The 22,296-nt window shown below is 43.7% G+C and overlaps 1 protein-coding gene across 1 annotated transcript in view; it reads left to right on the plus strand.

The window, feature by feature from the left end:
• The window catches only part of PLCH2 (phospholipase C eta 2), a 699,861-nt gene that overhangs the window by 490,955 nt on the left and 186,610 nt on the right, over positions 1–22,296 (plus strand). The window contains exons 5-6 of the mRNA XM_066606850.1: positions 1,079–1,208; positions 19,874–20,044. Coding sequence (XP_066462947.1) covers positions 1,079–1,208; positions 19,874–20,044 — 301 coding nt within the window. The remainder of the gene's footprint in view (positions 1–1,078; positions 1,209–19,873; positions 20,045–22,296) is intronic.

A 22,296-nucleotide genomic window follows, 5' to 3' on the forward strand; every position in this document is an offset into this window, starting at 1 on the left:
AACCTTTTCAGACAATGCCTTTAAAACTGGATTTGGTGTTGAAACTGCGTCTTGCATTTTGAGGATTTGCTGGGATGGTCTATACAGAATGGTATTGGATCCGGTCAAAGCATAACCTTATGGTGTGCTTCTGTATGCACTGACTGAGGCAAGCTTACAATGCCCAATGATTATCATGCACTAAATAAGTCTTATGCACAATTCTCATTGGATGGCGTACGGTTGCATTTCAAGTTCTTTTACATGGGGGGAACTTATTCCACAGCGCTTCTAGGTAATTTTTATTATTTTTATTACCCCCCCCCCCCCCCACCAAGCTGGGTACTCATTTTATCGACTCGGAGGGATGGAAGGCTGAGTCAACCTTGAGACAACTACCTGAACTATGCAGGGATTAAACTCACAACCTTCAGGTCATGAGCGAGAGCTTAGGACTGCATTTTGCTGCCTTAACACTCTGTGCCACACAGGGCCCCTTCTGGGATTTAAGTTCCAAAGATTGTCCCAAAGATTATTCCTACTGTGCTTTCACACAGGAGCGATAATTGCTCACTGAATGGAGGCAGAATGCACCAAAAATTCTCCATTCAGCATAAACAGGCAATTGTTAATAGATGAACGACTGCCTGTTCACACGGGCTGATTATCATCAGGTCTTTATGTCTGCATAAAATGACTGATGAACTAGAAGTGAATGAAGCATCATTCATTTATTGGCCACGTTTACACTGAATGATTTTTGCCCAGTTTTGCACAATCCAAGGATTACCTTAATGATACTCATTTCATGCTCCCTTACTCAAAGCAACGCATGTTGGAATAATACTGCTACTGTGGGTTCAGTACATCTTACAAGACGATGCCTAGAAGTGACTAGGGCCAGGATTGGAAACGTGGATGGCAATTGCTCAGGGCCCCTATATGGGTCCTCTAGGGTTTGGGGCACCAGGCTTCTGGCTACTTAAAATGACTATAAGATGGGCCTGACTCTCATTGAATATTGTTTTCTTGCAAATATGGCTAAGTGATATAATCTTCTTGGATGAGCTTGTTTGTGTCTCCTTAACTCCTGCCAAATATGGTTGAAGCAGACGTTTGATGAAGCTGATAAGAACGGAGATGGCAGCTTAAGCATAAATGAGGTTCTGCAACTGATGCACAAACTGAATGTCAACCTGCCTCGACAGAAAGTAAAGCAGATGTTCAAGGTAAGTTATATTGTCACTAGTAATGGCCCAGATGTAGTATTTCTGCCTGAAGACAATAAGGAATATTCCTAATTACACCTTCACAAATACTAGCTCTATAATGATTATTTTGTTCTTTTCCTGATGTGTAGACTATACAAGGCATACAGGTATTATGCTGGGATATAAAGGGCGGATCAAATGCTATACAATCCCTGCTTGTTAAAAGGGTCCTTGGACAACAAGCTGACCAGGAAGTGTTCCACCAATCAGAATACCCAATAATCGCCTCTAATTAATCGGAAATCTGGCAGGAAGTGTTCAAATTTCCTGCAGTGCCACCACAGGGAAAATTAAACATTTTCATATTGCCCATTCAAAGCAGCGAGCGGTCTCTGCACAGTAGGACATGACAGGCCTTCTCGAGCAAGTGATGCTCTTTTTCTTTTTTTTTTTTTTTTTTTTTTTGGTTAGCCACTCATTATAATGTCCATTTGTGGCCTTAAAGCAGCCCAGTCACCACTTCTGGTGTCAGTTTTAGTAATTACTTGTATTCCCTATGAAGTAACCATATGGAAGCATCTTTTCTGATAACTCTGGATTGTGTCATCCCTCTGTTGTTCTCTATATTTATGTATGTAGCCGACCCGAGTATAAACAAAGTCAAACGTTTTACCACCAAAAGATGGTAAAACTTAGTGACTCGAGTATAAGCCTACACCTCCCAGCCAGCGTCTGTCCCCGGCGCTATGGTCTCCCTGGCAGTGCAGCAAGCTGCTTAAGAATTCTCCCTGCTGTCGTCATCCTGCTCTGCTTTGAATTCCCCTGCCATCAGCACTGTATAACTAAGCGCTGTGATTGGATCAAGTGCCAACCAACCACAGCCGATGCTTGATCATTCAGTAAATGACATCACTGAATGGCTGTGATTTGGTTTATCGAGGGCCAGCTGTGATTGGCTGGCGCTCGATCCAATCACAGCGCTTACCCACACAGAGCTGACAGAGGCGGAATTCAAAGCCAGCGGGGAGAATTCTCAAGCAGCTTGCCGCACCACCAGGGAGACCGTCATGCCAGGGACACAGACGCCGGCTGTGAGATGAGTATTGCAGGGGTTTTTTTTTTTTTACCTTACTTGATTATTAGCCGAGGGGGGGCTTTTCCAGCAGAAAAAAATGTGCTGAACAATTTGGCTTATACTCGAGTATATACTGTAAATTGAATTCTCTGTGTCACCATTCCCTTCTGTCAAAGGAGTCTCCCTACTTGGTCTGGCATAATCAACACTGTGCTGTAAAATCTGTTAAGGCCCATTTAGACTAATGATTATTTCTCAAAAGCCATCTTTTGAGTGATAATTGTTGTCTAAACGCGCTGCCATCATGCACTGTTCATTCATCATTGATTTTTAGCAAGCTAGAAATCAACGATGACTTATCAGTGCCGTGCTGATTTTCTCAGCAGGCGGCTCTAATAGCATTCTTTCAGCTGGTATCCTGCTGGGACTTCCCAGTGGGATGCTGGCTGAAAGCTCCGAGAGCAAAGCAGCTGTCATCGCTCTTGCTGTTTCCTAGAGCTATCGGCTCAGCGGGACATCGCTGATAACTGCGAGAACAAAACAGCTGTTTGCTTATACAAAACAGCTGCTTTGTTATGAGTTATCAGCCGTGTCCTGCTCTGTCTGAATTTAACTCTTCAAGTAGCTAATTAGCTACTTAAGAGTTATTCAAAGATGATCACTCAAAACTCACTCGTGTGAGGCTGCCCTTAGTCAGGGAGTTTAGAAGGGAGTCCATTGTATTACTCACGGATTTTATGCACTTGTATAAACTTGTGGGACGTATGCGCTCCTTGAACAATGGCTGAATGCGCATCCTGCTGCAAGATGTTTGCATATTGCACATTTGGAAGCCCAGATCCTGGATCTAAAAGAGCAACATAGAACTCTGAGATGTGTGTATAACAATATATATACTTTGTGTGTGTATACTAGTGTCAGAAGCCTAACGAAAATGAAAGAGGAATTAGAAGAGATGATGATGGAAGAGGAATATGACCTAGTTAGGGATGAGTAACACCTAGCTCTACGATATCGATAACTGAGATGTTGATTTGTAGGGTCACAGCCGGCTCAAAAACGATAGTACAAATGAGAAACGGGGGGGGGGGGGGGGGGGTATATAAAATCCTGAATAAGAAACAAACTTTATGATGACCTCTGTGAGGAAAATCATAATGTGGAATCCCTATGGGGACAATTGTAGGGAAAAGTAGGATGAAGTGTGCAACTGTGAATGAAAATTTTAAATAAACTCAAATGAAGGTTACATTTTAAGATAAATGTTAAAAATGGATTAGAAGAATCGATATGAATGCAATGAGGTTCACCTGATTTCTTCTATTTTTACTACCCTATATGAATGTCCCCTTAGAGGTTCTGCAATATTAACAAAGCAATAGGGTGATACTCAGGGGACTTATTTTTGATTTTTCCTTTTTATGGGTCTCACAGAACCTAATATTGATTTTCATTTAACTTTGACATTTATTTGCAATGAGTTCTAATAATGGTTCCAATTAGAGATGAGCGAACACCAAAATGTTCGGGTGTTCGTTATTCGGAACGAACTTCCCGCGATGTTCGAGGGTTCGTTTCGAACAACGAACCCCATTGAAGTCAATGGGCGACCAGAACATTTTTGTATTTCGCCGATGCTCGCTAAGGTTTTCATGTGTGAAAATCTGGGCAATTCAAGAAAGTGATGGGAACAACACAGCAACGGATAGGGCAGGCGAGGGGCTACATGTTGGGCTGCATCTCAAGTTCACAGGTCCCACTATTAAGCCACAATACCGGCAAGAGTGGGCCACCCCCCCTCCCAACAACTTTTACTTCTGAAAAGCCCTCATTAGCATGGCATACCTTTGCTAAGCACCACACTAGCTACAACAAAGCACAATCACTGCCTGGATGACACTCCGCTGCCACTTCTCCTGGGTTACATGCTGCCCAACCGCCCCCCCTCCCCCCCACAGCGCACACCAAAGTGTCCCTGCGCAGCCTTCAGCTGCCCTCATGCCACGCCACACTCATGTCTATTTAGAAGTGCGTCTGCCATGAGGAGGAACCGCAGGCACACACTGCAGAGGGTTGGCACGGCTAGGCAGCGACCCTCTTTAAAAGGGGCGGGGCGATAGCCCACAATGCTGTACAGAAGCAATGAGAAATAGAATCCTGTGCCACCGCCATCAGGAGCTGCACACGTGGGCATAGCAATGGGGAACCTATGTGCCACACACTATTCATTCTGTCAAGGTGTCTGCATGCCCCAGTCAGACTGGTAATATGTACCTTAACAGTAACCGCGTTGGTGGTAATGTGGTGGTGACTGCGGACCTAGTAGCACGGTTGTATTTTGTTGGTTTTCGGAATGCGGCCAGGATTAAGTGGGCCGTGGCGGGGGGATGGTGTGGGGGCTCTCTTGTAGTGTCGGTAAAGGTGAAATTCTTGGACTGCCACCAGACGAACCAATGCAAAGGCATTTGCCAAGAATGTTTTCCCTGTTGGAGGAGGAGGGGGATGTTTTTGAGGCACTACGTGTCCTCTCCACGTGTCCGTAGTTATATGCACCTTAACAGTAACCGCGTTGGTGGTAATGTGGTGGTGACTGCGGACCTAGTAGCACGGTTGTATTTTGTTGGTTTTCGGAATGCGGCCAGGATTAAGTGCGCCGTGGCAGTAACCGCGTTGGTGAGGGCGCGTACAATGTTGCGGGATACGTGGTCGTGCAGGGCTGGGACGGCACATCGGGAAAAGTAGTGGCGACTGGGAACTGAGTAGCGCGGGGCCGTCGCCTCCATGATACTTTTGAAGGACTCCGTTTCCACAACCCTATACGGCAGCATCTCAAGGCTGATGAATTTTGCTATGCGGACGGTTAACGTTTGAGCGTGCGGGTGCGTGGTGGCGTACTTGCGCTTGCGCTCGAACACTTGCGCAAGCGACGGCTGGACGGTGCGCTGAACTACACTGCTGGATGGGGCCGAGGACAGCGGAGATGAGGGTGTGGGTGCAGGCCAGGAGACGGTAGTGCCTGTGTCCTGAGAGGGGGGTTGCATCTCAGTGGCAGGTTGGGGCACAGGGGGAGAGGCAGGGGTGCAAACCGGAGGCGCTGAACGGCCTTCGTCCCACCTTGCGGGGTGCTTGGCCATCATATGTCTGCGCATGGTGGTGGTGGTGAGGCTGTTGGTGTTGGCTCCCCGGCTGAGCTTTGCGCAACAAAGGTTGCACACCACTGTTCGTCGGTTGTCAGGCGTCTCTGTGAAAAACTGCCAGACCTTAGAGCACCTCGGCCTCTGCAGGGTGGCATGGCGCGAGGGGGCGCTTTGGGAAACACTTGGTGGATTATTCGGTCTGGCCCTGCCTCTACCCCTGGCCACCGCACTGCCTCTTGCAACCTGCCCTGCTGATGCCCTTGACTCCCCCTCTGAAGACCTGTCCTCCTGAGTAAGCGTTGCACACCAGGTGGGGTCAGTCACCTCATCGTCCTGCTGCTCTTCCTCCGAATCCTCTGTGCGCTGCTCCCTCGGACTTACTGCCCTTACTACTACCTCACTGCAAGACAACTGTGTCTGATCGTCATCGTCCTCCTCACCCACAGAAAGTTGTTGAGACAGTTGGCGGAAGTCCCCAGCCTCTTCCCCCGGACCCCGGGAACTTTCGAATGGTTGGGCATCAGTGACGATAAACTCCTCTGGTGGGAGAGGAACCGCTGCTGCCCAATCTAAGCAGGGGCCCGAGAACAGTTCCTGGGAGTGTTCCCGCTCCTGAGCAGGTGTCATTGTAGTGGAGTGAGGAGGCTGGGAGGAAGGAGGAGCAGCAGACAGAGGATTCGGATTTGCAGCAGTGGACGGCGCAGAACTGCGTGTTGACGATAGGTTGCTCGAAGCACTTTCTGCCATCCAGGACAGGACCTGCTCACACTGCTCATTTTCTAATAACCGTCTCCCGCGTGGACCCATTAATTGGGCGATGAATGTGGGGACGCCAGAAACGTGCCTCTCTCCTAATCGCGCAGCAGTCGGCTGCGACACACCTGGATCAGGAGCTCGGCCTGTGCCCACACCCTGACTTGGCCCTCCGCGTCCTCGGCCGCGTCCACGTCCTCTAGGCCTACCCCTACCCCTCAGCATGCTGTATTACCAGTGATTTGATTTCACAGGCAGGAAATAAATTGGCGCAAGACTGCAGCCAAATATAATTTTTTCCGTTTTTTGAAAACGAAAGGCCCCACTGCCTCTAGTGAATGAATAATCTAAGTTTAATAACTGTGCTGTGTCCCTGCTAATGTGTCACAGAACGTGAGGGTAGCAGAGTTATTAACTCTGGCAGAGCAGGTATTTTTTTTCCCAATTAAGGAAAGCAAATGGCGAAGCCAGGAGTAAAACGTAGCTGGGTGCGTCTGATTTTTAAACGTTGCACACGCAGCCGACACGTGTCCACCGCCCTTAGGACAGACAGAGGCAGGACAAATAGAATTTTTTTCAGTTTTTTTCCACCAAAAGGCAGCACTGCGTATATTCAATGAATAATAACTGTGTTGTGGCCCTGCCTACACAATTCTTTCCCTGCAGTATCAATGGAGGGTGCAATGCTCTGCAGAGGCGATTTTGAGAAGAAAAAACATATGCAGCACAGCTAACAGCAGCCTGGACAGTACTGCACACGGTTAAATATGGCCCTAGAAAGGACCGTTGAGGTTCTTGAACGCTACACTCACTCCTAACACTCTCCCTGCCTATGCAACACTTCTGTCCCTAATGCCGGGTGCAACGCTCTGCAGAGCCGATTTTGAGAAGAAAAAAAAATTGCCACTGCTAACAGCAGCCAACACACAGCTATCAGTGGCCCTAATAAGGACCTTTGGGGGTCTTGAAGCCTACACTAACTACCAATTCTTTCCCTACAGCAGCTCCAGTACAAACAGCACTGTCCCTCAGCTAACTCACCAGGCATCTGAGGCGAGCCGCGGGAGGGGCCGACTTTTATATTAGGCGGACACCTGATCTCCCCAGCCACTCACTGCAGGGGGGTGGTATAGGGCTTGAACGACGCAGGGGGAAGTTGTAATGCCTTCCCTGTCTTTCAATTGGCCAGAAAAGCGCGCAAACGTCTCAGGGAAGGAAGTGAAAGTAACCAGAACACCGCATGGTGTTCGTTACGAATAACGAACATCCCGAACACCCTAATATTCGCACGAATATCAAGCTCGGACGAACGCGTTCGCTCATCTCTAGTTCCAATCTAAGTTTCATTCACAACAGCAAATTGTCCTTCTTTCCGATTTTCCTCTACAGTTTCCTTTGAATCTTCAGCTGTTGTACTATACACCTTGCGCGGTCATTTCTCATTACTCCGATAAGTTCTATAAGGTTCCACATAGATAAATATTCAACAAAGAGGCCAACCAGTGAGGTACAAATATCAGTTCCAATGAACACATGACAACTTATCAGACAAACAGTAAGGTCTTATAGTGGGACAACCTGTCAGGCCTACAATTATGGGTATCCTCCAACCCTAGACAAGAAACGGAATAGAAGAACTTGAAAAGAGGAGGAGGATGGCAGAGAGAAATGTGTAAACAGGCAGTCATTCATCTTTGAACGACTGCCTGTTGACTGTGAATGAAGACGGTCAGCTGGAAGACCTCCCTAGTCGCTCCACTTCCATTCACTGATCAAACATCACTACTGTATGAAAGCAGAGGAGTGTCAATCGCTTGGGCGACTTTTCGGAGTTTAAGCGCCCAACTGTCATCCCGTGTGAAAGGCCCCTTATTCTGATTGCTAGATTTGAAATTAGGAAGGATTTTTTTTTTTCTCTAATACACAAAATCTGGTGTCTTTCTCATGAACATTTTTGTCTTCCTCTGGATCAACATAGTACGATAATAGGCTGGACTTTATGGACATGTTGTGGTGTGTGTTGTGTTTTTTTTGTTTTAATTTAACCGTATGTAGCTACACTTCAGAATTGTTTTTAGAAGGAGCACAAATGCTAAAAGCTGTCCGGCCCTATTTAAATAGTATATGTTAATTGCTGCCTATGGTTAAAGATTTTGCTTGCAACTTCATTCTTCTGCCTGCACTGCTAACAAGAAGTCATCATCAGGTCAAGTGTTCATGTATTTACTATGGTGACGGGGTTAATGAGCTGCCAGATACCTGAAGGTCTGCTTATCTCATTGTTGAATTCTTGTAAACATTAGATCCTTGTTAAGATCATGTTGACAATTGTCTAATGCTTATATCTATTGTCACAAATCCATATACCATATGATCCCTTCACTGGGGACAGGGCAGCACCAACCTTGAAAGCCGCATTTCAGAAAATTTCACAATCCTCCCCATTTGTTTCTATAGCTCAATAATAATAAAGTTGTGTAGGTACAAAGTATCTAATATCCAATTCTTTCCTAACTGACTGCAAAGTTCCTTGCTGGCTTACCTCTGCCATCCTCGTTCTTTATGATGTGAGGGGACAGCCAGTCATACAGCCCAAGACAAGTTTTGTTACATTTGGCTATGAAGGCTTGATCCTGTCATGTCTCCTCTGCAGCGTTCTACTCTCCTCTGTAAGCGTTTACGATCACTGGTGTTCTAGGTGAAGTGACAGCTGGTATATTTAATAAGTATAGAGTTTAATTGCCAGTTTCCTTTTTTAATTAATTCTAAAAGTTTGTATTTTAAACTGCAGGTAATTTAGAAATTCAATGTAAATCCCCAGCTACTAATTAGCAAGGACTGATCTGGTGTAAAAGTTTGTGAGAATAAATATTTGATTTCTGTTTTGTGCAATATGAACCTTATTAACGAGTTCTGCACCAGACACTTTTCTTGGCACGTATCCCCTGACATTCTAAAGCAGCAGCCAAGAACTTGACTCATCGGAGGTGGACTAATATTTGTTGTATCTGAAATAACAAATGCTATGTATTTAAATATAAAAACCTCATTAGTTTTTTCTGAGAACATTATGAATGTAGCTACAAAGCCGTTGTGCACACATGCACTATGCCACTCCTCAGGGGTTGGCAACACCTTTGTATGAATAGCACCGCATACAGTACTGTTCTAGCTGTCAAAAACTCAATGAAACTCCAGCAGATTCCATTGAAAGCCAACGAGTTCCCAGAGGTCAATATTTTGCATGGGTCTTCCAATGGATCCAGCACAGTGTCATGGCTAACATCCTAAACTGAAACCATGATGCTAATGTGAACAGAGCCTTAAAGATATTGAGCTACAATTGTGTCCCATCTTCTTCTTTTTCATGCACCTCATATTGAATCCCAACCATCTGTTTTTGTATTTCATTAGCATAGGGTGAGGAATTCTCAGACTGAGCTAGGCAATGTTGAATTGGGTCTATAGCTAAAGGAGGGGAAATTCTATAAAGCCTTGTACAGTGGGTTCCCAATGTCTTACTAACCCATCCTTGACTTGAGTGTAGAACATGCTTGACATGACATATAATGGGCTCCCTAATTACTGTGGACCAAGGAATCCTAATTAAAAGGGGTTAGCCAGACAGCCAAAATACTTACTTGATCCAGTGGTCCTGGCACAATCCTTTCCAGCCTGGAAGTCTTTGCCAGAGACAGCAAAAGAGGGCTAGCTTAGTTATTTAAATGATCCAAACAACCAGCCAGTGACAATCCGAAGGTGGCGGAAGATTTAAAACCACGTGAAATGGTGTTGGGACCAGGTCAGAAATTGGCAGTATCAGCAACTTGATTCATTAAGTATTTTGGCTGCCTAGATAACCTCTTGGAGTGGCTGCTCTTAGGTGTTATTCACATGGGCAAATTGAACTCTGATGTTAAAGTTGTCCATGTAAATAGGACCTTACTATTAAGATTCTGTATAATTGCTTTTAACTTGGAACAATGCAAATTACAATGGTTATCTGTTGCAAGTAAGAAAAAAAAATCCTTTAGAGGTCAATGACTGTTTCTTCAATCTCATAGGCTATACGTGCACAATGGTTTACAGTCACCCATTAGCCGTTAAAATTGTAGTCTTTCGACTTCCTAGAGAGAAAACAAGAGAAAAAAGGTTGCCCTGGACTTTGTGTGAATCACAACAATGTTTGTGTCCATTTACACACCATCAGACATGACACAGGTCAAGAGTAGAGATGAGCGAGCATACTCACTGAGGACAATTACTGGAGCGAGCATTGTCCTTAGCAAGTACCTGCCCGCTCGAAAGAAAAGGTTCGGGTGCTGGCGGGGAGTGGCGGGGGAGAGCAGGGGGGGATGGAGGGGAGATCTCTCTCACCCTCTCTTCCCCCCAGCTCTCCCCTGCTCACTCCCGCAACTCACTGCTCACCGGCGCCGCCACCCGAACCTTTTCTTTCGAGCGGGCAGGTACTTGCTAAGGACAATGCTCGCTCGAGCAATTGTCCTTAGCGAGTATGCTCGCTCATCTCTAGTCAAGACCCTTAATGGGAAGAATTTTAATTTTATAAATGGATTCTCGGATATGCCTTATATAGAATGTCTCATTCACTGTAGGGTCTGTTCCTAAACCTCTTCTGTTTATAAGACTACATGTTGTAGTCACGGATTACTCAGAAGGGGTCAGTGATCCAGGGGTTATTCCAATTTCCGGATTGGAATTCAAAAGGAATTCTTCTGCCTAAAATGAGGAAAATTGACTTCTACCTCATTCTTTTTTTTCCCTCCTTTCTCTGAATCCACATTGGAGTGTAGCAGGCTGAACCAGATAGCCATATGTCTTTTATCGGCCTAACCTACTATGTTACGAAGACGGGTTGTCTCCTTGTTCAACACAATGGTTTATTTTTTCCTATGGATAATAATGATGAGAAGTCTGAAAAGAGAACAGATCTGTGCAAAAAAGAACCTAAAAAATACTATGAACACAAGTTCGAGACTTTCTGGTGCCCCGCTGCTCGCTTCCATGTGATTGACACGTTCTCTGCTGTCTGATCTTTCCTCCTTGTGAGATGAAGGAGATCAGGAAATGCTCTGCTGGAGTCTACGGTTTAGGAGAAGATCTCAGTAAAGGCATGTACTGTCTGGTTAAAAATAATGAGATTTTTCCTGTATGTGAACCCGTGTCAGACATATAGGAAAGGCAACCTTTTGGTTTGAAAGCCTTTGTAGTTTTCAGGTGGGTGAGAAGGTTGCCAGGACACAGGGCACACAGGTTCTCTAGACTTATCGGAGAAGCATTGTACAGTGTTGGGCATGACATTGGAAGGTTTAATGTTTTATCATTTGCAGTAGAACTGGAAATTAATCTTACTAGTCATTTGCAATTTATAGTTAGTGTTGAATAAACCAAACCTTGTCCGGTTCATCCTGGTTGAACGCACTTGAAAGAAGGTGGTGGTTTTCCTTGATTTCAGTTCACATTGTTGCCTTGCAGCGCTGGGATCCTAGGTGCAAATCTGACAAAGAATAACATCTCAGGTCAGGAGGTCTTATCGTTTGTGCAGCCTATAGGGGTCACAGTGGTTGGATCCCTATTTAACAGCAAACAACATATTTGCACACTTACTGTGTCTGGGGACACTATTTAAAGGATGTTTTGCATGGCCAATATTCTCATGAGTGTTTTGTGCATTGTAAGACTAACAAAACTTGCTTGAACATATACTACCTTGTTTGCAATGTGTCTATTTACAGGGGCGATTTTCTTTTTTCTCCCCTCCCACAGCAATGCTGCAAGATGGAAAAATTGCAGTATGTCCTATTTTCATATGTCTTGCATGAGACTAGTACATGCAATGTCCTGTGCGGCTTTCTAATTGGTGGGGATCTTACTGCTGAGACTCACACCAATCCTGATATCGAGGGCCTGCAGCCTCCACCCTATCCTCATTGCAGTCTTAGGGTCCAGCCCTACACTATCTTCTACAGCATTCTTTTCAAGTACTGAGTGCAGCAGTGTGTCCCGGATTGTCTTCAGATCTCCGGATCAGAGATCTGATTATCATACTGCACCCTTCGTAGTGAGGAGATGAAACGAAGCCCTGGTCACACAAGCGTGCTGCCACTTCATGAATTTTCAATGGGACTCTTGGGATTAGCCGTGCGGCAAATATGTCAGCTCCATTAAAATGAATGGAGCAGCGTCTGCACATTCTTGACCAGCGACCCCACAGTGACAAGCAGAGGGGAACATGAAACCTTCATTCTCGGTATCGGCGGTGAGGCTGGTGTAAAAGGGCCTTTACTTGTGATTCTGGTACAACCCCTTTAAAGAGTACTGGCATGCCGCTAGGAACTCCATCACTTCATGGTTGGTGGGATTCTGATCCCTGGCCACCTCCAATCCTAAGTACGTTCCCTAAGATTCAAAATAGCAAGAATCTTAGAATTTTAGGCCATATTCAGAGATCCATATGCAAGTTATGCCTGAGAAACTCTGGTACAGCTCATCGCACAGCCTCCACACATGTACTATCCAGTTATTCAAGGACCCTACAAATTGCATAAGGTAAACATGGAGAAGAATAGGACATGCAGAGATCGTTTCCATTGACCATCTGTCCATTTGAAAAAACATTGATGTGAATAGTCTCATTTATTTTGCCCGTATATTCCACAGACTGAACACAGTTCCATAATAAACTGAGTGGGTCCTTATTCTCCAGATCACTGAGGCACCTGGCAAATTATCTACCATCACCCCTGATGGTGGAAACCCCTTTCAGCATGGTAGCGCAGTGCGTTAAATTGCTCCCCTTCAGTGACCGCAAACTGAGATCTTTATAATTATGCTGAATGTCACTGCACAGTAATTAAATATAACCCCCCCCCCTCCCCTTAGGAACACCATGTCAAGTTAAAGCTCATATGTGCATTGTTTCAGAAGTTACTACACTACATTTTTACAACTCTCTAAAGCCCCAGGGTTTTTATAACACAGAGCAAGAGAGCCCCGACCCTTCCCACATGCCGGGAAACAACCTTAGGAGATGCTACAAGCATTTACCCATCACTATCTGTCAACATCAGAGTTAGTGGAAAGGGACTGAGAAGAGTTCCAGCAGAACAAAGAATTGGAAGAATTGGAAAGCAAGTTGTATTATTACCCCCTGTGAAAATCTCTTCTGTACCGGCTTTCCATTTCTTCATTGTAGTTGTTCTAAAAGAAACAAGTTCCTTTTAAAACATGATAAAAACTGCACAAAGGATTGCACCAGAGCCAACTAATTGTGATATTTCGTTTTTACAGAGGACTGCGGGCAAATAGATTGTAGGATGATGTGAGAACCCAAATGGGTAAATAAATTCTTCTATGATAAATGTGTCCTTTTCTTTGCTGCTGTATGTTGTTACGGCTCAAAGTTGGGTCTTCAGCACCATGGACAGAGACTTATGGTTACTTTCAGAATTGATGGGCTATATAATATATAATATCATCCTGTAGAGGCAGATGACACTTATAGACTATAAATCCATCTTACAAAAGATGGCAAGAATCAAGGCGTGTTCCTCACCGCTGACTGAGCTAGTGCTGCCATGTAACAGACTATAACACGGCTCATAAAAGGTGTCAGCAACTAGAATTCTTTAATATAACATTATGCTGTTATATATACGAAGTCCTGTACTATGGGCTATACCATTAGAAGTTCATACTGGATTCAATCTATCATATTAGGATAAAGCTAATCCTAAAATACAAATAAGATAACTATAATTTAATAAACCACAGAGCCCTCGCATAACCTAAAACACATAATGCAGCATAATTGCTGAATAGAAAGCCACTTCCAGAGAAAGTCATCACTTAGAAAAATTAAAATGTAATCCAATATTTCTCAGTGTGCATATGCCGGACTCTGGCACTTTTCAGAATGGCGGAACCGTGTTACTGTTTAAGATGTAACCACTGAGAACCTAGCTATATAATCTCATTGCCAAAAGTTGGTATTTCCTGCACTCCCTATTTCTCAGAATTCCATCACTATTACTAGGAGACGGTGCTCTGACTAGCTAGCGGACTTAGTCAGCTAGCTAACGAAATACCCCACATGCGCTATCTACTAAGTTCTCTAGTTCCATACGCATATTCGTTTGTATCTCAGAATATTTCCACTGTACTGCATTTTTGATTAACTCCAGGTCCCACCAACACAGATGATATGAAGAGTGCAAATCAGATTTACTTTCTGTGATTCTTTTTTAAGTTGTATAGAAAATGTGTTAAGCTACCTGGAGCAGTCACCCTGTTGCTATTCTGGGCAGATGCAGGTGTTGCTCTGCTCTTCCTGTATGAATAGCCTTTACTTTCCATCAGCAATGCAGGAGTTGATCCTCCCTAGTGCTGTGTACTTTCCATCCGCATTGCAGGAGTTAATCCTCCCCATTGCTCCCAGCCAGCTGCAGGGTAATTGGCTATTACCCTCTTATTTAGCCACACTGGGGATCCTCCTCATTGCCTGAGTATTGGTATATGTTTGTCACCCAACTAAGGCCTCCTGCTCCAGACTTAAGCATTTGCCCTGATTCCTGTTCTATTGCCTGGTTTCCGTTTGCACTCTGACTGTCCAGAAACCAGACCTGATCCTGTTTTATAGCTTAGACTGTTCACTGTGTTTTGCAGCGGTATCTCTGACTCATGTGGGTCAGCTGCCATCCACATTGGGACTACTCCAGGAGATAACGGCCTGCTTGGTTCCATGTGGTGAAGTCCAGATCCCTGTACAGGGGTTAAAGGGTGAATACCGGGGAACCATCAGGACAATGCTCTCAGGTTTAGTCCAAAGCCAAACCGGTTGGTTGACACAGTGGGTCCACACTCGCTGTCCATAACAAAAGTATGAACTGGATTTGTGGAATTGCATTAGTTGATACACTATTATGGCATATCTAGGACATATAGTATATATCTACTCACAAAAAAATCTATTGAGAGCTAATCAATAAAAAAATATAAAATGCAAATAAATTGCAAAAGATTGTCATGTGCAGAAAAATGAATGTAAATACATAGAACGCCTGCAATGAACCTACTCCAAGACACCCAAACTTTCAAACTTGTCATTTGACCCTCTAGGGGTCTCTGACTCAAACTCAAAGATCTTTTTAGATTCTTCCCTTCACATCTTGGTGATTAAAATTTCCTCCCCATCAATCCTTTTTAACATTATGTATGGCCGAGGTGAGCAATCCCCCTCGGATCACAATTTTGATCTATAAAGTGTTGTGATAATGTATGTTTATGCCTGAAGATGGGGGATAACTTTTTTTTTTCTCTGATACAACCCCTTTTTAAGATTTGATGACTTTTTTCCTCTTAAAGATTTTATATGTAGCACACATAAGCCTAATATAAATCTGATTACCACATACATATTCTGCCCCATAGTGCTGGTCACGTACTCTTCATTGGCCACCCTCATTGATTTAGTACATCTCTATCCTCCTCCCTTTCTACTTACTGTATTTGGGCTTTTGTTGGGTAGAATGAAACAAGCCTCTGTTAATGATTCTGCAGCCCAGTCTGAAGCCTGGATTTCCAAGAACACAACCTCCCATATCGTAAACCATTTCCGCATCTAATGCAAGGACACATGCTGGCTTAATATAGAGGGTGCAGGAAACATCACTGGTATTAGGAGTCACTTATTAACAGAAATACATGAAATATTACGCATGTGAAAACCTATCCATAATAGAGTAGTCCTGCATTTCATCACCGTGTAATGAAGCATGTTTTGTTCTTTTCTCTGATCAATTTGCAATTTTAGCTTAAGACAAGTTAAACTGACTGTAAACTGGGGTTGAGCGTGCAAAATGGGCAGCGCGTTGCTTCAGTAGTTGTTGCCTTGCAGTGCTGGGATCCTGCGGTTGTATGTTCTCCCCATGTTTGCTTGAGTTTCCCCCCACGCTCTAAAAACATACTAGCCTTCATATTTTAACCCCCAATGTAAGGGTGCATTCAGGCGACCGTATATCGGCTAGGTTTTCACGCCGGCCGATATACAGTGTCTCTCTCTGCAGGGGGAGGAGGCTGGAAGAGCCGGGAGCAGTGCTCTGAGCTCCCGCCCCCTCTCTGCCGCATCTCCATCCCCCTGCACTATTTACAATGAGAGGAGACAGGACAGGACAGGACGGGGCGGGTCTAAGTGTTTGGTGAATTAACTCCGCGCCCTTTCCGCCTCTCCTTATTGAAAATAGTGCAGAGGGGTGGAGAGGAGGCAGAGAGGGGGCGGGAGCTCAGAGCACTGCTCCCGGCTCTTCCAGCCTCCCCCCCGTGAATACCAGGCCGATATACGGTCGTCTGAATGCACTCTTAGGATGTAGAGCATTGCGGAGTATGTATGCGCTATAAAAATGATTAAAATACAGTAAATGTTCCTGTTTTTTCCTTGAAGTGGCATTTTACAGCCCAGCTCATATCCTATATATTGAGACCATTTTCTAAAGAGAAAAAGTATATGAAAAAGATTGCATTCCAAGTTTTGCCCCCCAAAAATACAATTTAATGGAATTCTGGTAAAAAAAAATCACTCCACTTTTATTACAAATCTTGAATTCCTGATCGGTTCTTAATTACTTCATTGTGCTGCGTTTTAATGCAGACTGCTAGATTAGTTTGAAATGTACATGATGTGTGGTTACCACTTACATATTGTGGCATCCATCAGCTAAACAGATGGGACTTATTGCAACTATGATGTGTAGTGGCAGAACAGCAATGTTGTATAGTGAATAGCAAGGCTGGCAACCTAGTCATAGGAAACAGGCAGGCATTGCTGGGCAGTGATATTATGTGCTGAGATGCAACTAGTTGCTGTCACGTGGATGGGGTATTTAGATGAAGGGCCAGGCCAGTCAACTGAATCTTTGCCCCAGGTGAAGGATAAGTTAGCTATGACTGTGCTAAAGGGTATGGACACCTTTTGGGGATGAATGGGTCCAACTTTTTTTTTTTTTGTCATGTCGTTTGCAGTTGTTTTAACTGACTTTTCGGTCAGCGTAAAAAAAACCTGCTGGCTTCTCATCCTGTGTAAATGCTCCCTGCTGAGCGAGAAGCCCGTGAGCCCATGGCAAGTCTTTCTCTTTGAATGCTTTGCTCGAGCGCTGACTACCTTAGCGGTGATACTAGAACTTGTGCAGTTGTATATAAGACTGTCTGCTCGTGTAAAAGGGCATTTAGTTGTCGGTCCAATCTCACTGACAGATCTCCTCCTATTGAGACTTAGACTGCAGTGTCTATATACAGTGATATGTAGAAGCTGCAGAAGACAAACTGCAACACTTTTAATTAAACCTAGGGATGAGCGAGTATACTCGCTAAGGCACTACTCGCTTGAGTAATGTGCCTTAGCCGAGTATCTCCCCGCTCGTCCCGAAAGATTCGGGGGCCGTTGCAGGTGTGACAGGTGAGTTGCGGCAGGGAGCGGGGCAGAGCGGGCGGGAGAGAGAGATCTTCCTCCATTCCTCCCCGCTCTCACCCGCAGCTCCCCGCCCCGCAGCGGCACCCGAAACTTTCGGGACGAGCAGGGAGATACTCGTCTAAAGCACATTACTCGAGCGAGTAGTGCCTTAGCGAGTATACTCGCTCATCCCGAATTAAACCCTATTGCAAAAACAATTGTCGGCTCAAAATACATAGTTTTCTGTGAAAAAAAAAAATGCCCTCCCCTAAAGGTGTCCATGGATTTTAAATAATTTTCCATTAAGTGAATCCTTAATTTTGTCCTTTGACAAAGGTGCTATAAAAACCTGCAATTGCCTAGTAACTCCTTGTTGCGCCCATTGAGACACGTAAACGTTTGCATAAAAACTAATCTGACTCTATAAAAATTTCTTTGAAAATAAGCCGATCACTAAAAAATGTGGGTCGTCTTTTAAGAAAAGTAAAAAAAAAAAGTCTTAAATATTCCCCGTTTTCAGACCCGTTTAGGCTCGCCTCCACTGCCCTATCATCTATAATATGTTTCTATGCCTCATTTCACAAAGAGCCTTGTACGTTTCTTCAGAAATTGGGTGCATCCAATTATGATAAACACCTACTAATGAATGCATGCTGCCTGTTCATTGCCCAAGACGGTCTCCATATTATTCCTGAGCCCTGCCAGCGAGGCCCTTTCATTTCCTATAGCCGCTTGCCGTTTACTGGTTAATTTGGCTCGGCCCTTCATGAATTGGCAGATAAATGAAGGTCTGGCAGCTCGCGGATTCTCACAGCCGTTATTATTAGAAAGGTTTGTGAATTTCTGCTTTTGTATTCTTGTGGTGGTTTGCCAAATCGGTGTCAAAAAAGAAGAGGCCAGAAAATCACATATAACATTTAGTGGTCTATAACACCGGAACATATGTGCGGGGAACGTGAAACGGGCGCAGTGTTCAAGAATTAGATGTCTTTTAACTATTTGCATGCTGCAGTCTGTGCCCAAAATGACGGTCTTATGCATGCAAGAGGCGCTGCGGGATGCCGCTGTATACTGGTTCAACTTTTTCATTAGCTGCTTGTTAAAGGGGCTGTCCATTATTAGAAAGCACCGCTGCTTTCTTCCAAGCCATACAATCAGTAAGGAAGTGTTATTGCTGCGCATCCCAATGCATTCCATATTACACAGGTGTTATCACCAAATCTGCGATCGAACTACTTTGTGTGAATGTATCCTTTTATGTGTTCTATATCATTTGCGTATAATTGGAGTGGAGCCTGTATGCTTTATTAGCAATATTTCATCTGTGGCTTAACTAGTTTAGTGCTTCTGGGTGGTGCCAGCCAGTCCTGATGTACAAATAAATCCATTCTTCATAGACAGTCTAAGACTTCCTTTGCTTTAGTTTAGCTATTCTGTTTGTTTTTGCCAATTTTTGATTCTATTATTTGAGCTTCAAGGGGTTGTACGGGACTGAACTATTAAAGACGTATGCTCAGGTTATCAATAGATGATCATTGGGATCCTCCTTGGTCTGCTGTTCACTGTGCCATTGTGCTCATGCACTGAGCTGACTTCTGCAGGAAGCAGGCAGCTCCATTCCCACTGCAGTTACAGGCATGGTATTGCAAGCCGAGTTCCCATTCACTTTAGTGTTATGGTATTGCAAACAGAGTTCCCATTCACTTTAGCAGGGGGTTGGACCCGATGACCCTGGAGGTCCCTTCCAACTCTACCATTCTATGATTCTATTCTGTCTGGGATGATTTAGTGAATCCCGCATTGAGCAGGGGGTTGGACCCGATGACCCTGGAGGTCCCTTCCAACTCTGCCATTCTATGATTATAGTATGAGCTTTTGCTTGTAATACCAAGCCTGGCCACTGCAGTGGGAACAGAGCTGTCTGCTTCCTGCAGAAATCATCTTGGTGCATGAGCACACTGACCAGCAAGGATCTAGGGTGGCAGACTCCTGCTGTTCTACTGTTGACGGCCTATTGTAGACATAGATCCTCAACTGGACAACCCCTTTAATTCATGACTGTGATAATTCTCTTGATGGCCGCAACCTTATGACTGGCTAATATTCCAACATCAGGATCAATCTTACTACATTCACTAGTGTTATCAGTGGGCATATCTTGTCTAATTTTGTCCAGGCTTGGCATGGACCTGTGTCTAGAGCAGCAGAATAGACCTTTTTATCTTGCCACTTTACAATCTTCATTTATCTTTTCTAGGAAGCAGATACCGATGATAACCAGGGGACACTTGGCTTTGATGAGTTCTGTGCATTCTACAAGATGATGTCGACCAGAAGAGATCTGTACCTACTGATGCTTACTTACAGCAATCACAAGGACCACCTAGATCCAGATGACCTGAAAAGATTTCTTGAAGCTGAACAGAAGGTAAGTGAATTGTCAATTGTCATTTGTCAATTTCCAAACTATGTGAATACTCTTCTAAAAGAAAGGTGCGGAATTCATCATAAATATACAATATCAAGGGGAGTTTTAGCCATCAATTACACCCAACTATCCTACCAAAAGTAATTTGAGTAGTATTTATATGTTAATCCTTAGTGGGGCTCCTTTGGCCCTAATGGCATCGCATATTCTCTGTGGTATACTTTCTTCTAACATCTGATACACTTCAGCTGGTATTTCCCTCCATTCATCCTACAAACGTCTGAGTTCTCTTAAAGAAGATGGATGCTGTTCATATTTTCTGACCCAACGTTCCTGTGAATTCCAAAGATGTTCAGTAAAGTTCAGGTCAGGATTCTGTGCAGCCAGTAAAACCATGGAACATCCATATTCTCAGACCAACGCAAAACGGTAGAGTATTGCCATATTCTTGGCAGCACATTGTTTAGAATGTCAAGGTACCCCTACATGTTCATGGTTCTTGCCACTACAACCAACAGTTGCCACGTAAAACCTCTCCAGACTATGGGGCTTTCACCTTACTTAGCAGTTGGCACAATACACTCGGGCAAAAGGTGTTTCCCAGGCACATCCATCTGATCTGAAGAAGGGAGTAGCGGGATTCATCACTCCATAAAACATTCTTCTATTCGTTACTACTTGCACCATTGTAGACAAGCTGATGCTCCACCTTTTGGAAAGAACTCATTGGACATTTGCAGGATGAATGGAGGGAAATACCAGCTGAAGTGTTTCAGATGTTAGTAAAAAGTATGCCATGGGGAGTATCTGATGCCATTAGGGCCAAAGAAGCCCCACTAAGTATTAACATATAGAAATAAATACTACTTTTGATTCTTGCTCCTACTTTCGTTAAGATAGTGTATTTAAACAGGGGTATGATAAGACGTCTTCTCTTTCTGGCTTTCTCAACTTGTAGTGGTTCTCCCAACAGCTGGTGATCGGAAGGTTTGGGAACAGTGATGTAGACCATGCCGTGTAGTAATATACACAGAGTGTGTATATATATGATGTGTAATATTATACCTCAATACCTTTTTTGTGTTGTCTGTAATTGAAATATTGGGGTTTACTCTATTGGCACCTAACTTTATACAAGGTAATCATTGTAGTAATTGGAATAAGTCACCAAGGTAAGACCGCCAAATATCCATTTCCATCCGTCAGCAAAGAATATGTCTGATAAATACATAAAAAATGAAATCTATTACATGGCCAAGTAATGTGTGTTCCATCACCGAGGCTGTTACATTTTTGTGGAGTGCTGTAATTGCATTTTTCCTTTCTCTGTACAAAGCGCCACAGCCAACATTTTCCACACTTTCATTTGATTGAAGTTGGCATCTCACTGTAGAAATTGAAGCATGGGAACTTTTAAGGAACAAAAAAGGAAATAAATGATAAAACTTTTATCACTGTAGATGACAATTTCTACATTTTGCATCCTGCTCCAGTGAGAGGACAGCCGTCAGAAGGTCCAGGAACAACTTTTTTCCCCTTTTTTATAGAAACTTTTTTTTTTCCAGATCTTTTCTCTAGACCTGCTGAACTTATTACACTTCTGTCTTGGGCATAGCAAGTACTCGACTGAATCTAATCTCCTTATCAATAGTTCCCATCAAGAGGGATTAAAACTGCAAAATGGACTTCTTCAGTCAATGCTTAAGCCAGAATGAGTGCTGCCTGACTCGAGACCCTTCAGCAGATAGTTTTTCTCTGATGGCATCTCCTGGAAATGCACTTGATTGCTATTACTGATGCCCTGAAGCCGAGGTCCCCAACCTTATTGTAGCTCATGAGATCATTTTAAATTAGACAGCGTGTAGAGATGCCAAATCTTAAAAGTAAAAAAAAGTCTAATACAGGGGTTATCTGACTTTAAGAAAAGGGGGGGGGGGGATTAAAATAAAAATTAGCTGCCATTAGCTTAAATTTAAAATAAAAATTCACAGTATTTGCCTGTTTTAAGGGGATGTGTGTGTGTGTGTGTGTATGTGTGTGTGTGTGTGTATATATATATATATATATGTATAAATATTTTTTTTATTAATTAGAACTAAATACTGAAGCAATTTTTTTATTTTTCTAATGTTTTATTTTCTGATTTGTAGTTTTTGCGCTTTTTTTTGTTGTGTTTTTTTTAAAATTTTTTTATTCTATTGTCTGTACATGATTGAGGATGTACATCTTGCCCGAGGTGTTTTGAACAACAT

Source organism: Eleutherodactylus coqui, chromosome 6 (genome assembly GCF_035609145.1).
Source record: "Eleutherodactylus coqui strain aEleCoq1 chromosome 6, aEleCoq1.hap1, whole genome shotgun sequence".
NCBI classification, from domain to species: domain Eukaryota; kingdom Metazoa; phylum Chordata; class Amphibia; order Anura; family Eleutherodactylidae; genus Eleutherodactylus; species Eleutherodactylus coqui.